This window comes from Papaver somniferum, chromosome 8 (genome assembly GCF_003573695.1).
Source record: "Papaver somniferum cultivar HN1 chromosome 8, ASM357369v1, whole genome shotgun sequence".
NCBI lineage: Eukaryota > Viridiplantae > Streptophyta > Magnoliopsida > Ranunculales > Papaveraceae > Papaver > Papaver somniferum.
This window is the reverse complement of record NC_039365.1, coordinates 41,429,925-41,446,865: the sequence shown is the minus strand read 5'-3', so window position 1 is coordinate 41,446,865 and position 16,941 is coordinate 41,429,925. Positions and strand designations below refer to the sequence as shown.

Here is a 16,941-nt window from a genome sequence, read left to right as displayed (position 1 = left end):
CTGACCTTCTAGTATCTGTACAACCAGCCCAGTATGAATCTGTAAAGATTACAAACACTGTAAACTATCTTTCTTCAAAGTAATACCCATACCCATTGTTCCTTTCAAATATTTGAGTATTCTCTTAACTAGTTGAAGATGAACATCTGTTGGAGAATGCATAAATTGTGACACATAGTTGACTCCAAAGAAAATGTCTGGCCTTGTGAAAGTTAAATATTGTAAACTACCTACAGTTGTTCTATATTCACTGACATCAGTTAACTTATTACCATCATGCAAAGACACTCTTGATCCTTTTGCAACTGGTGTATCACAAGGCTTGCAATCAAGCATGTTTGCCTTAGATAACAATTCCAAAGTATACTTATTCTGAGTTAAGACAATAGAATCAGGCCCTCTAATAGCTTCAATTCCCAGAAAATAACCCAAATTTCCTAACTCTTTCATAGCAAATTCATTTTTAAGAGCAATAAGCATATCATCAATCAAAACAGAAGAACTTCCAGTTAATAAAATATCATCAACATATAGAAATAGAACAATGATATCTTGTTGAGAGAAGTATACAAACATAGAATTATCTGAGACTGCCTTCTTAAAACCATATGAAATCAAAAAGGAACTAAACCTATGAAACCATGCTATAGGAGCTTGTTTCAACCCATATAAGTTCTTCTTCATATTACAAACAAAATAAAAAGGATAATCAGGATTGATAAAGCCTTGAGGCTGTGTCATATACACATTTTCATTCAAATACCCATGCAGAAAGGCATTACTTACATCCAACTTCCTAATTTACCAATCAAAAGCTAAAGCCAAACATAAAATAACTCTCACTGTTGTAGCCTTAACCACTGGACTAAAAGTTTCATTAAAGTTTATTCCATCTTGTTGATCATAACCTTTGGCAACCAATCTAGACTTGAACCTATCAACTGTTCCATCTGGTTTCTGTTTGATCCTATACACCCGTTTACAACCCAAAATGTTCATATGTGGCTCTGGAGACACATAATCCCAAGTATCATTATTTATCAAAGCAACATATTCATCCTTCATAGATACTTTCCAGTCAGGAATACTCATTGCTTGCTTAAAAGTTTTGGCTCAGGTAAAGCAGTTAACATAGAAGTAAAAGCAGAAGAAAGAGGATATTTAGAGGAAAAATGAGCAACATGATCTGGAAACAGTTTAGGTTTTAAAATTCCTTTTTTGGACCTAGTAACCAAGTAGTTTTAGAAGAAGAATCAAGAAGAGAAGGTGTCTCAGTAGGTAAAGAATCATGTGAAACATAAGTAAAAGAATCATCAGGCACAGATAAAGAATTTGAGAAATAGAACTGAGTTTCATCAAAGACAACATTTCTTGAAATATAAATTTTTTTAGCTACTGCGTTATAACATTTATACCCTTTATGTAAAGGACTATAGCACAAAAAGATACATTTAACAGTTTTAGGAGACAATTTGTCATCTCTTGCATAAGTTAAATGAGGATAACAGATAGTCCCAAAAATTTTAAGAAAATAATAATCTGGAAGTATTCCAAAAAGAACTTCAAAAGGAGATTTGAAACTTAAGACTTTTGTAGGAGTTTTATTGACCAAATAAGAGGCAGTTAAGAAAGCATCATACCAGAATTCTTTGGGACAAAAAGCATTGAACAACAAGGTATTACCCATTTCAGTAATATGTCTATGCTTTCTCTCAGTTAGACCATTCTGCTCTGGGGTTTTGGGACAAGATATTCTAAGTTTAATACCACTTTGATCAAGTATAGTTTTAAAAGGACCTTTCACAAGTTCAGCAGCACCATCTACTTGAAAAGATTTAATTTTTGTAGAAAACTGATTTTCAGTATGTTGTTTAAAATGAGCAAAACACTGAGAAGCATCAGATATAAGTTCCATTGGATATATCCAATTGAACCTACTGAAATCATCAATAAAAACAATATAGTATCTATATCCATGTAAACAAGGTACAGTTGGACTCCATACATTACAATGTACAAGAGTTAAAGGTTTATTTTCATGAGAATTAGACAAATCAAAAGGAAGTTTCTTGCTTTTAGCAAGCTGACAAGGATGACACAAAGAAAAAGAAGGAGGAGTTGATAAAGAATTTTTTTTGAAGAGTACAATTTTTGAATAATAAGACTAGAGGGATGGCCCAGCCTATCATTCCAAATTTGAGAAGAAGCGGACAAAGAGGCAGACAAAACAAGTTGTTTATATGGAAACAAAACAGAGTGATTCAGGGGATACAAGTTATTAACTACATTACCATGAGCAAGCAAGACATGAGTATCCAAATCTCTAATTTCATAACCATATGGAAACAGTTTAAAATAGCAATGATTCCCTCTAGTAAATCTAGCAACATACAACAAATTATGCTTCATAACTGGAACTAACAAGACATTGTGAAGCTTAAAACTAGTTTTAGGTGTTGAAATAGTTGATGTTCCAGTATAAGAGATAACAAGACGCTTACCATTGCCAACTTGAACTGAGGCTCTGCCTTTATAGGAAGAAGAATTCTGAAGTAAACCATCATTGCCAGTCATATGTGCAGTAGCCCCTGAGTTAGCTAGCCACTGTGGAGTTTCAGAAGTAGAAGCAACTGAATGATTTGAAAAATGCATATCCTTCATAGCTGAAAACCCATTTTGTGGTTGAAACTGTTGTTGCTGAGCCACATTTGCAGAACTATTTGTAGAAGTAGATGGTGGTGGATAGTACCTAAAATGGCACCTACTAGCATAATGCCCTTTCTTACCACAAATATAACACTCAACCTGATAATAATCTCTTCTTCCATTAACATCCCCAGAAGAATTCCAATTTGAATTATGAGAATTCTTGTTGTTGTTATTGTTATTGAAATTACCACCTCCTGAAGCTTTATTCTTACCTCTCCCATAACCACTACTACCATTGCCATTATTATTATCATTTCTTTAATAAAAACCAGAAGGATGTTGAGCATCAAAAACAGAATCTGTGTCCTAATGTTGCTCTGTGAGCAATTGCTCATGACTTAATAACCTTGGTTTAATCTCAGCAAAAGTAAAAGGAACTTCTCTATTTTGTGCAGAAATCACAAAATTATCATATTCTCTTCCTAAGCCATTCAACACATACATGATTAAATCTGATTCACACACTTTTTCTCCAATGGCAACCAAAGAATCAGCAATACGCTTAATAAGCTGAAGATATTCTTGAATAGTAGAGTTAGCTTTCTTGCAACTATGTAACTGGTTTCTTAGCATACTTTTACGAGCCATGAATTGATTCTTGAAACTGACTTCTAAAAAAGACCAAATCTGGTGAGCAGTTGATAACCTCAATGTATCAGCAGAAACAGAAGGAGTAAAAGTAGCTTTTAAACAACTCATCACATAAGAATTTGCTTTCTTCCAATAGATCCACTTTGGATTAGCAGAAAGAACTCCATTAACAAATATTTGTTTAGCCGGTTCTACTGCTTCTCCATTAACAAACCCAAACAAAGAAGCAGATATAAAATCGATTCGAATTGATCTCTCCAGATGAGAACATTTGATGAATCCAATTTTTCTGAAAAAAATTACTTATATTTGTAAATGGGATAGTAAAATTACCATCATTAGCAGCCATATTCTTCCGTCTAGTGTATACAAAGAGAGAATTCGCAGCGGACATCAACAGTAATAGAAAAATATTATTGAAAAATTTGAAGAACCCTAGTTTGGGATCTGAATCTGAATTGTAATATTGAGAGAAAGATTATTGAAGTGAATCAAAAATATTATTAAGAAAAAGATTGTTGTTGAATTCACACTGCTGAAAAAGATTATTGAAAAAGATTGTATAGCAGTAACAGAAAAATCAGGTCTTATGGATCAGAACCAATGATACCATGAAAAATCTTGAAACCGGTAATATTATTATATAAAACGTTATCTCAAACAGACCTAATCATATACCTTAAATAGGTAATGATTAATACAAATACAAGATACACAGGTCTTTCACACACTTACAGAATAAGGTCAAGTCAACATTAGTTTACTTGACATACAGTATCCAATAGTTATCACTGTTAACTGTGCTTCTAGAAGTTTAACTAGAGGAGTCTGGGTTCAGGATTATGTTCTGTGATGGATTTTATTTTTCTATTTTGATCAGTGAAGCTTTTGCTCACGTCTCAGTAGTTTAGGTGTCCCTTTCAAGCCGGACCATGGGATTTAGTTAGTGGCTTGCTCCTGTTTCTGCTTGTTGCTAGCTTAAAGTTCCCGAGTCCTGTAATTTCTATCTTTCTTTTAGTATGTTAAAGTTAATGAGAACTCGATATATCGTTTCTTTTGACTAGATTGCGTGAAATCTTTCATGGAATGCATGTCTCTGATATTGTTCAACACCCAAGTCATATTATCTTTTTAATTGTGTTAGATTTTTGTTTCACTGGTTATAATTCTACATTGATGCACTCATAAGGATTGATGAGGCACTTCAAAACGAACTCGGTAAACAAGCTGAACTAAAAAGTTTGACGAATTTTCCCTATAATGAAAGGCATACAACTACAAATTGATAGTCCTAAGTTTTGTACTAGAGAATCAAGCTCTTGTCATTACCAGGAGTGCAAATTTTGGTGGTGACAAGGGTGAAAATCTGAGCATCCTAAAAACAGTCAATCTTTAGCTTATTTTACTGAATCAAAATATAAATTTCATGTTACTGAACAAAACTAGTCCTTTGTCAAGCTGCCTGAATCCTGGTTATTGGGATAAACTGCACTGCATTCATAAAATTACACGAGAAAAAAGGGCATTAACGGGGAATAAAGTATACGACTGAATCAATTGAAGTTATATGTGCAACAAATCTGTATTACAAAATGAATTAACCAGAGTTCTTCTAACTTGAACATCTTAAGTAGGCAGTAGAGGCAGGTCAATACACAATATAAAGGGAAAGCAAGAGTAGGAACAAAGAAAAGAGAATTGGCCTACTGTTGCTAGAAAGTGAGAAGCTACTGTTTGGAAGTCTAGGGTATTGATCTGGAGGAGGCATTACACAGGCATCACCATTGAAGCTTATTTTTATTGGAAAAGCAAAGCCTCCGCCGAATGAAAATCCTGGATCTTTTTTCAGTAAAATCTCTGTTTGTAAATTTCCAGCTTCTACTGATGATTGCATTAACATGTCATTGTAAAATGGAATTCCCCAAAACATTCCAGTATCATCTGCAACAAGAGTATAACCAGAAAGTAGCATTAGAAGCCAGCACAAATATGTCTAGAAACCCATTAAATTTTCACAGAATAATAAGAACTTACTTGTGGGAAACACTAATAACGGTTTGTAGTTGAAGCTGAACACTTGAACTAAACTCTTCAAGTTTGGGTGTTGCACAACTAAACTCCAATCAGAGTAGTTCTTGACGAAATTGAAGTTGTGCACGGTAACCTTGACTCTCCAATATTCCTTATAACTTGTTTTGACATGCCAATGAATCCTAATTGGGCACATATGTTCTGTGCACCTAACTTTAGGAGGAACAACTTCATCCTCACTGTGTGGAAGTTCTATTAGAGGCTGCAGATCTTTTGTGGGACTGTTAAATACCAACCATTGTTAAAACGAATGAAAACGTAAAGCTAAATTTGGAAATAGATATAATATGTTAGAGAGGTTAGTGAATATTAATTACTCGATGCATTGTTTAGTAGGATCTCTACGACAAGCACAACTGCATGTAGGGCAATGAACGATTGTATCGTTGTAGAATGAAGACATTGAAACACAGCATGTAGGGGTTTGTGATGCCTGCATTTGCGAGTAGGTACATGTCAACTTCCATGTATCTGCAAAATTAACAACTCATTTAGATTAGAGAAGGCAAAGAGAAGACAACATCAGTGAAAAGCTTCAACAAAATAGGCTACACACTGTACACACGAAGTAGATAAACAAGAAAAGGAATGAAAGGAATTTCTAGGACAATTGATATACTTACAGAGAGCTTGTGTTTTACGACGACCCTTATCCACAAGAAATTTAGTTGGTGCAACACGCTCTGGGGGTCCACAAGTATAACCAGGAAGACCAATACTGAAATTCTGAGGTATAATCATATCTACTGGGTCTTGGAATTTTCCTGTAGTGTTCGTATGACCATCACCTGCATCGTCACCAACATCGTCACTATCTATTAAAACTCTCTTCTTATGACTATCATGAAACTTGTTCTTCATCTCCTTTTCTTTCTTCTCGCCGTCGACTCCATCAACATTAAACTGATGCTTTTTCTTGTTCTTATCTTCCCCTTTTTTCTCGTGATTCTTATCATGACTTGCATCTTTAGCCGGAGACTGCCTCATATCTTTACCCGTATCAGGCTGCTTCTCATGTTTATCACCATCATCAGGTGGTGGTGCAGCTGGTGCAGCTGGCGCAGTTTGATTAACACTGGGTTTTGCAGTGCCATTAATAATCTCCATAAACAGTGCCTTTCCAACGGACATTTGAAAATATGCTCCATGTTTTGAAGGATCTTGGATTTCTGTTGTTAATACACCACCTTTACAACAATTACTTGTTTGCATTTTATAGGGTGCTCCTGGTAATAAATCGATAATCACTGGTTGCTGCTCACAAGTGTGTGGAGGTGTACTTCCTTTAATTCTTGTACAATCACCTTGTTCTGTTGCTTCTGCTCCTGACATGCTCCATATTACTTCCTTATTTTGCCATGTCCAACTTAATTTCCAACCAGGTCTTTCTATGTGTCGAAATGCTTGCTTATTAAGTACAGAGATTTGTGCCTGTACAAACACCAGGCTACATCACACTCCCTAGTACAAAAATATCTACAAACTTTTAGTTGAGTGGAGAGAGTTGAATCCCTGACCCAACGATTTAACCAGGAGTTAAATGGGACCCACTAGAAAAAACATTCTTTGTTTCCTACTAAGATAATCAGAGCCGTTAAACTGTAACCCTCTTCCAATACCATTCAACGGCAGAGATGATCAGGTCAAATGTTTACCCTAACCAAAACAATAAAAATTTTACTAATTACGTTCCGGATTCTACGAAGAATATTGTTTACTACCTGTAAAGTCAAAGATTTCTTAATTAAATTTGCATGAAAAACCTCCTTACATGCACCAATTTCGAAAATGAATTTGAATCGTTCAAACCACTGAATTAATTCCATCTTTGGAAGAACCGAAAAAGGAAGAACAGAACTAACAAAGAGAAACTTACATTGTATGTATCGTCTACCCAAGTTAGGATATCCCATTTGATTTCTATCACCCCATGTGGATCCAATTGATCATACCCATCTGACCATCATCAAAACACATCACCCATCATAAACTTTTTAAAGAAAATTCAGAATAAATATATGAGATTAGAACAGTAAAAACATCAAATGTTTAAGAAACTAATTAGGAAACATAAAGAAAAAATTTTATTACCAGCTTTGTAAATGTGGAGATGAAAGAGTAAGGAAGAACATAAGAAAATGTATCCAAAAACACTGGAAAAACCCATTTGGTGAGAGATCACCCCTCAATTGTGAACAGGAGTGTTTTGAGAGATTTAGAGAGAAAAGAGATGGAGAAAGAGAGATGAGAAGAAAGGGTAAATATAACGAGGATTGCATGTACTAGTTGTTATAGAGTGTATAGAGGAAGAGTGAGATTTCATTTCTCTCTAAAACAAAAACAAAAAGAAACAAAAAAAAAAAAAAGGACGCGCATATATATATATAGTGTCAATTAATGACACTGAATGCAGTATATGTGTGTGAAGCTAAAGAGTGTATGTGCACTACAGCATGTTTATTCCTCGGAATGTCACATTACCTATTCAAACTCGTCTAAGGCCCTTCTTATGCATGTGGCAAACACTTTTAATCACCCACTATGAAGGGGGCAAACTGGCTTGGCTAAGTGGCAAATTTCCACCGAGTGGTCGAGTCTCGACCGTTCGGTCTAGTTTACACTGTTACCGGGTTTTATAAGACCGGTCGGTTTAGTTTGCACCGCTGAGTATAATCTGATCCAACGGCCATAATTTCCGCCTATAAATACCATATTCCTCTACCATTTTAACTCACACCTTCTTCTTATTTTCTTAGTTTTTACAATGGCTCAAGACATGTCTATAACTCAGTTCATAGAAGAGGAACATGCGGCCGAAAATCAAAGAGTTGCACTTTGAGCTAGTGTGGAAAATGAATTAAGAAGAGCAAATAGTTGGAGAGTTGCACAACAACTCAATTTTAGCACGTCCGAAGATGAATGCATCTGCAAGAATTATGTTTTCTACACTAATCATCCAATCGTTGATGGCGCATTACGACTAATTCCGTTTTGGGAACGCGTTTTAATGAAATTTGAAGAAAAAACAACGAACCTCTACAGTCGGAATTCGTTGGGGTTGGGTGCTCGGTTCTCCATAATTTCCAGGAATGTTAAAATTATATTGGTATGATAAGGGAAGAGGCTCGAAACATGAGAAGTGGTAAAACCCTGGTGGAGATTGATCAAATATGTCGTGCAAAATGGCTGCGTGACAACGGAGAGAAGTTCCGATATGCAAGTTGTTATGAAATCTTAAAAGTGTTGCCCCAATTTAATCTAGCTTATCAATTCTAAGTTCTTAATTATAACTTATGTAGAAAACTTTAAATGAAGATTATTATTTATCAAACGAAAGTGCAATTACATTAACGATTTAAACAAACCACGAAATAACAACTAACAAAAACAACTAAGAAAAACTCTCAAACTAACGATTACCACCAAACTAACGATTACCACCAAATACATAATCCCCTAAGCATGTTGGCTCATTATTTGGACTCTGAGATGGTGGTTGAGTAGCATCAGGTGAGTCATAACCTTGAAATGGCACCGGAGGCATTGCAGGTGCTTGAAAATGGTGAAATGCTGAACTTGTTGGGGTATAAATCACGGATTTCCTAAATGCATCCAAATTGACATGTGCACCACTAAGAGTAAGTACAGGACCTTGAGGAATGAAACCAAGAGGAGACTGGAAATCTGTCTCCAATTTTGCTGTTGTTGGTGGTATCTGAGACTCTTCCCCCATAGTATCTTCCATCGTAGTGTCATGACGACTTATACGACCTTTACGACTTCCACTTGCACGACTTCCATTTGGAGTCTCAGGCAATTCATAACTCAATTCATCCCTCAAAGCCTGCATCTGACTCAAGTGAAAATTGCGAAATTGATAGGTAAAATGTGCATATTTGTTCAACTCGGTCTGATACTCTTCTTTTGTTGCATCCACAGCATCGTATGGATATATCTGCTGCATACTTTCACTAGTAAGTGGAACTGTAATAACATCTCCACTCGATGATAAAGTCTAGACTTCCCAAGATAATGGAGGCATATGTGACCCCATTTGAGTGCTAGGGTACATACATGGTTCCCCCGTCCGTGGTGGGGGTTGGGATGGAAGATCTGTAAGTGAGAAATTTCCAATTGCTGGAAAGTCCACACTACTTAAGTTTTGTGGATGACAGCAATATTTAGCTTGCATACCTTTTGGAACCAACTGTAGTAATCATAGTCATTTTCTGGTTCTTGGATCAAATCATCAACTTCTTCCCAAGGTTGTCCATTATTTATCAACTGTATCCAATCCTCATGTGAAATAATTGAAGTTGGAAACGGGTTGATTGCTTTTACCTTTCTTCCTTGTAACTGAAAAAAAATGTCTTTCTCCGTAGTACCAAATACCCTGACCCCTAACTGGACTGTAAAACACGCTTCGCTTAAGGCTTAGCCGAAGCATGTCTTGTCCCACTGGTTCATTGAACTCATCTATTACTGTAGACGGCGCTGGCGTAATGTTGATACTAGTTCTGCACACTTGTTACATCCTTTCCATAGCAGCAACATTTTAACCATCGTTAATCTGTCCAATCCAATTATCAGCTTTGTACTTACACACGACTGGAAAAATTCGTTTATCATGAAGATCAGGTTCGCTGATCGTAAAGTAAGTATACCACCAATACTGAAAAAGAACATTGACGAAAATTGATGTGTTAGTACATTTCACCACTGAAAAATAACATTGATAATAAATATAATAAATAGTTTTTACCTCCAATACGACTCAAAATGCATTTAAGCTATCTGTATTCTTAATTGAGCAATCACCGAGACATATGTATAGCTCATCTAAAATTGCAGAACCCCAATCATAATTTGGCGCTTTACTTAAATCTTGTAAAAATTCCAGAAAACCAACTAATGACACTGAGCAAGCATTGGGGAAAAACACTTGGCCTAACATCCATAATACAAAACTCCGTTCAAGCTCGGGATAATCTTCAGCCCTGTTTATCTCGTTGGCATTGTAATGGCGCAAAAAAAGCCTTCAACCCAGACACTCTTAATCCATATGAGTGTAAGTCTCTAGATTCTGGCTTTCCTCGAGTATCATTTGAGTACAAGGGGAATAATTGTTTCCATCTTCCTTCTGATATCCACTTTAATTGGTTAAATTGTACTATTTCACCCTCACTTTTTATTCCAGTCAACATATACAAATCTAACGGTGTGAACCCTAAAAACAACATGGTCATAAAATTAAAGTTTGTATGTGGAACTAAAATTTGTATCAAATTAAAATTTGTTTCTGAACTAAAAATTAAACTATTTAATGGAAGAAATAGAACTTACCACACTCAAAATCCTTGAAAAAGAAGGTATTTGCATTGTTCCACCAACGTTCACAAATAACTCGCACAATTTGAGTCCTGTGGTTTTTGCCTTTCATAAAATATAAACGCCGCCAAGGATATCTTCTCAAGGATGCTTGAAAAGGTTCTGGGAGTAACTCATAAATTTCACTTAGCTCAGACCACCCACCTCTTAATTTAGGTAACAAAACTCGCTCGGGATGGTTGCATACATGCGTAGATGTTACACCAGATCCAACTAGTTGCCTAATATTAGCGAACTCGTGCTCTTTATCCTGAATCCATACGATATCACTATCTGCAACAGATTTTCCTTTTTCCTTCCTGTTTCTTTTCCTTTGTCTTTCTTTTTTGGAACTCATTTTAAAAAAATCGCTTTGGTCTGCTCTCTAGAGAAGGGAAGAAAAAAAATTTGTTTTGTGAATGAAAACTGATAGGAACAAGGGTATTTATAGGCGGTAGAGCACCGACCGTGAACGGTCGAGATTACAAATATACTCGTTATAGGCGGTGTAGTCTCGACCGCTAGGTGGAAACTCGACCGCTTATTCATTTCCCAATAGTGGCGTACACCATTTGCCAGTCCACCTGGCGTGGAAAAATAACAAAAATACTAGTTACCATAGGAACCGGCCTAACATCATGGTGGGGAACATTTCTTCATCTGGAAGAGGTTTAAATACTTCAACATTAATTTCTCACCCAAATATCAAATATCCCAAAAAACCCTTAGCTGCCATTAGCCTTAAAATAATCAAAAATTAACCAATTTGAGTTCATATCCAAAACCCTTCAAGTAGCAGCATAAGTTTCTGATGAAGAACAAGATGAATCGGTATGACTGGTTAACCGAGTCAGAAGTTAACATGCAAAATTCCTCAATTTCAGCAGTACATCTAATAGCACACACCACTACTGTGTAGTATTGTGATCCGTACATATTGTTCCGTACAATCACATGCTCAGTAAGTACGTGTACATGTCGGTCACTATAGCTGTATTAATGACAGCTTGTCTGTAAAGTCCATCCATTCTTTGTGTCTGTGTATAAGTACCGGAGTCCTATATTGTTTTGAGTATCTGTTGATTAGTATTGAACGTAAGCATTGATAACCACTATGGTATCAAATGCAAAGCTTCTGCACCGCCATTAATGGCTCTATTCTAGATCTGAAATTTTTTCATTTCTTTTTCTTCAATCTTGTTTCTTTTCTTTCAGATTTATCATTTGCTTCTTACTGCTAATCTTCAGATCTATCTTTCATTTTTTTATTCATTCTCTAATGGATGCTTACGAATATCGAATCACCAATGTACCTCTCAACCAAATTTCAAGTATTCTTTCTTTCAAACTCAAAGAAGACAACTTTCTCACCTGGAAAGCTCTTCTTTTTCCATTACTAAAAAGATACAAGGTTCTGGGTTTTATTGATGGAACTCTTCCCTGTCCCTCGTATCTAGTCAATACTGCTGTAAATCCAGGTTATACATCTTGGAACGATGATGATGATACTCTCATTCTTTGGATTCAGATGTATATTTCTGAAACAGTGATTCCTTATGTTACTGGTGCTGAAACTGCAAAGGATTTGTGGGATAATATTGAGTCAAGATTTGCTAAAATATCTTCAATACATTCTATTCAACTTCGATTGAAGCTACAATCCTTGAAAACTTGGTTCAGGTACTATCTCCACTTTTCTTGGTGAAATAAAGAAAGTCACAGATAAGCTCTTACTGCTGGATCTAGGATTGCTGATGATGAACTAGTTGTTCTCATATTCAATGGATTAGGTTTTGAATATAACTCCTTCTTTACTTCTATTAGAATCAGAAATCCTCATGTATCTTCAAAAGAATTACACAATCTGTTAATGAGTGAAGAAATAGTTATTACAAGTAAACATAAGGATCTGCTTTCTGAGGCCAATGCCAAAGCCTTTGCTACCAACACTAGACCTCATTCTAATTCTCACAGAGGTAGAGGTAGAGGATTTCCTACATTTTCACAACCATCACCTTTTTCATTCTCATATCCTGTCAGATCTCCATTTAACTCGTTTTCTAGAGGTTATTCTCAATTTCAAATGTATCCTACACCTCAATTTGCATCAAACTTTCAACTAAGACCTACTCATGGTGCTTCTTCATCCACTCCTGCACCTAATCCTCAAATTACCTCATCTGAACAACCTTGTCAAATATGCAAGAAAGATGGTCATCAAGCTCTTGAATGTAGACACAGGTTGAACTTTGCATATCAGAATTCTAATACACCAAACAACTTGAGTGTTATGCGAGCTACTGCTAACATCATGGGTGAGAATCCTTGGTATGCTTATTCCGGAGCAAATAATCACATTACTTACGATGATACTGAATTGCTCACCTCAACTCCTTTTGGTGGTTCTGAAGAAATACAAGCTGCAAATGGTGAAGGTATGAAAATTACTCATATTGGAAATACTTCTAATTCAGCTACTTCTTCTAAATTTCTTCTTTAAGATGTTTTACTTGTACCAAGATCATCTCAGAATCTCTTATCTGTTCACAAGTTTACAAGTGACAATAATTGTTCAATCACTTTTAATCTCTTGATTTCAATGTTAAGGATCTCTCATATGGGAGGATCATTTTTCAAAGGACACATAAGGATGGACTTTATCCTATACATTTTCTCAAAGACATTTCACTCAAAGCTTTCTCCAGTATCACTACATCAACAACTACATGGCAAGGAAGATTAGCTCATCCCTCATTTCAGGTGTTACAAAAAGTATGCAGAACTCTAGATTTGTCTAACATTGTTAAAACACCACTATTCTATACTGAGTGTCAGTTAGGTAAAAGTCACAAATTACCTTTTTCTGTCTCTACTCATAGAACCAATTCTCCTCTAGAACTACTTCATATGGATTTATGGGGTCAAATTCCTGTAACTTCAATAAGTGGATCCAAATATTATGTCAACATCATAGATGATTACTCCAAATTTTGTTGGATATATCCCTTGTATGAAAAATCAGAATTCAGAAAAATATTATCTTTTTTTAAGTCTATGATTGAAAATTTGCTTCATACTTCTATTATTACCATAAGAACAGATGGGGGAGGAGAGTTCCTACACAATGAGCTAACAGAACTATTATGTGTTAATGGAATTAATCATGAGTTTTCCTGTCCTCATACACCAGAACAAAATGGTGTGGCTGAATCTAAACACAGACACTTAGTTGATACAGGGAGAACATTTCTTATTCAGTATAGTTTAACTGATGCTTATTGGGTTGATGCATTTCAAACAAAAAACTATGTCATCAACAGATTACCTGCTAGAAGTATTGGTTTTATATCTCCTTTTGAGAAGTTATTTCATCAAGTACCAGATTACTCTTTTCTGAAATATTTTGGTTGTTCTTGTTATCCTTGGTTGAAGCCTTATACCTCTCACAAATTACAACCTAGAAGTATTCATTGCATCTTTATTGGTTACAGGCTCAGCTCACAAGGTTCTAGATGCTTAGATACTGAAACTGGAAGAATTTACATCTCAAGAAATTTTGTTTTTAATGAGAATGATTTTCCTTTGGTAACTATTTTAGTTCCAAGTCAACTTCAAAGCTCTTCTCTACCTGAAGTTTCTTCCTCAGTTCGGAATGTTTGTTCTTCTACTACTCCTTTAGAGAATGTCACAGCTTCACCACCCATCTCAGGGGACACCAATGCTTCTTCAGAGATTTCTTCTCCTGCTACAACTTCCATTACTTCTACTACTTCAGTGAGTAATGTTCATCAAATGGTTACTAGAGGCAAAAGAGGTATTTTTAAACCCAAAGTATTCAATACTAAGCATGTCTTATCTGCTAATTTTGTTTCTGAAATACCACCACCTACACCTACATGCTTTTCTAAAGCTTTCAAGAACCCAAAATGAAAGAATTCCATGTTTGAAGAACACATAACATTACAAGATGCAGGTACTTGGTCTTTGGTTAAACCTGATCCCTCTTACAATGTTGTTGGATGCAAGTAGGTTTTTAGAATCAAATACAATGCAGATGGCACACCTGCAAGGTTAAAATCTAGGCTTGTTGCTAAGGTATTTCACCAACAAGAAGGGATTGTCTATACAGAAACTTTTAGCCTTGTAGCTAAACCCAAAACTATTAGACTCATTCTTTCTTTAGTTGTGAACTATTCTTGGCCCATCAAGCTATTAGATGTGAGTAATGCTTTTCTCCATGGATATTTGGAAGAAGATGTTTAAATGCAACAACCACCTGGTTTTGTGGATCGAAACAACCCTCATTATGTTTGCAAATTGCACGAATCTATCTATGGACTAAAACAGGCACCAAGGGCCTGGTATGATAAACTTCTCAACATTCTTGTTTCTCACAAGTTCAAGCCATCAATAGCTGATTCATTCTTATTTGTTCAGAATATTGGGTCTAGGATTACCATAATCCTAGTTTATGTTGATGACATTCTTATTACTGGTAACTCACAAGACTATGCGAACTCTTTCATCACAACACTTCAATCTTATTTTCATATTAACGATTTAGGTATTTTGCATTACTTTCTAGGCCTTCTAGTTAAAAGAGATGCAGATCATCTTTTTTCTATCTCAGACAAAGTATGCACTTGATCTAATAGAGAAGTTTGACATGACAGGTGCTAAACCTTGTACTACGTCTGTATCTTCTTCATCACAGATGTTTCAGTCAGATGGCACTCCTTTGTCAGATCCAAGTTCTTACAGATCCCTTGTAGGTGCATTGCAATACTTAACTTGGACTAGGCCTGGGATTGGCTTTGGTGTTAATCAGATATGCTTGCATATGCAATCTCCAACTGATATTCATCTTGTAAAAGCAAAGATAATCTTTAGATACATAAAGCATACTCTAGATTATGGTATTCTCTTCTCCAAAGGCCTCTCTGGTATTCATGGCTATAGTGATGCTGATTGGGCTGGTTAAATAGATACCAGAAGGTCTACTGGTGGTTACTGTATCTTTTTTGGAGCTAATCCTATTTCATGGTCCACCAAGAGACAAAATGGAGTTGCTAGGAGCTCTACTGAAGCAGAGTATCGATCCCTAGCTAATACAGCAGCAGAGATTGTTTGGGTTTGTCAGCTTCTCAAAGGTCTCTATTTGTTTCTACCAATCCCTCCTATCATCTCTTGTGAAAATCAGAGTGTTGTGTCTTTCGCATCTAATCATGTGTTTCATAGCAAGATGAAACATCTTTCCATTGACTATCACTTTGTCAGAGGATTGGTCCACAACAACCATTTGCACGTCACTTATCTTTCTACTCAGGATCAAATTGCGGATATCTTCACCAAGGGTTTGGCAGGACCACGTTTTTATCTTCTTCGACACAAGCTGAAAGTCACTTCTTGCAGGAACTTCAGCTTGCGGGGGGTAATAGCACACACCACTACAGTGTAGTATTGTGATCTGTACATATTTTTCCCAGTGAGTACGTGTACATGTCGGTCACTACAACTGTATTAATGACAACCTGTCTGTAAAGTCCAAACGTCCTTTGTGTCTGTGTATAATTACCTGAGTCCTGTATTGTTTTGAGTATCGGTTGATTAGTATTGAATGTAAGTGTTGATAACCACTAACATCAACCCTTCTTGTTAACATAAAAAATCCCACCGCAACCGAATTGGTATTCTCTGAACTTTATCCGACTTATCAGAAACAGGCCTAGCTGATACAGCTACCATGAGCTTCAACATCTTGAACCAGAGCCGTATAAATTATATCCTAGAATCATCTTAAAATCCCTGCATTTCACCCATCACTGAAGAAAAAATTACGAGATATAGAGAGTCTCCGTTAGAGACTGAGAGACACGATAGTGAGACCTTCCAGAACAGAGAGAGTGAGAAATTTGATAAGACCGAGTGTTAGAAAATGACTTTCAACTCTTATAATTTATACTTGGTACGCATGCGGGTACACAAGACTCGGTCAACTAGTAGTAAGTAGAGTAGTAAGCAGTAATAATAACTTTAAGTGCTGAATAATACGCTTATGTTGCGGAGCGGTCACAGCTAGCACTATGTTACCTCCTGTATGATCTTCTTTAACTTTGTTCACTTTTTTTAGTCAAGAAAGAAATTATATTCAGCAATTGCCTCTTGAGATTTTACATTTTCCCC

At 36.0% G+C, this 16,941-nt stretch overlaps 1 protein-coding gene across 1 annotated transcript; it reads right to left on the bottom strand.

The window, feature by feature from the left end:
- Positions 1 to 4,849: 4,849 nt before the first annotated feature.
- LOC113304810 (COBRA-like protein 1) lies at positions 4,850 to 7,634 on the bottom strand. The gene is made up of 6 exons (XM_026553949.1): positions 7,483 to 7,634; positions 7,268 to 7,347; positions 6,015 to 6,822; positions 5,709 to 5,862; positions 5,335 to 5,612; positions 4,850 to 5,241 (listed from the first exon to the last, which is right to left on the bottom strand). The coding sequence occupies exons 1-6, from the start codon at positions 7,556 to 7,558 to the stop codon at positions 4,949 to 4,951; spliced, it is 1,689 nt and encodes a 562-aa protein (XP_026409734.1). The 5' UTR covers positions 7,559 to 7,634; the 3' UTR covers positions 4,850 to 4,948.
- Between the last annotated feature and the right edge of the window lie 9,307 nt (positions 7,635 to 16,941).

Coding starts and splice junctions, on each gene's coding strand:
- LOC113304810 (XM_026553949.1), bottom strand. CDS start 7,558: ATGGGTTTTTCCAGTGTTTTTGGATACATTTTCTTATGTTCTTCCTTA. Junction 7,348..7,482: donor TCTCCACATTTACAAAGCTG/GTAATAAAATTT, acceptor GATGATGGTCAG/ATGGGTATGATCAATTGGAT. Junction 5,242..5,334: donor GTTATTAGTGTTTCCCACAA/GTAAGTTCTTAT, acceptor CTCTTGTTGCAG/ATGATACTGGAATGTTTTGG.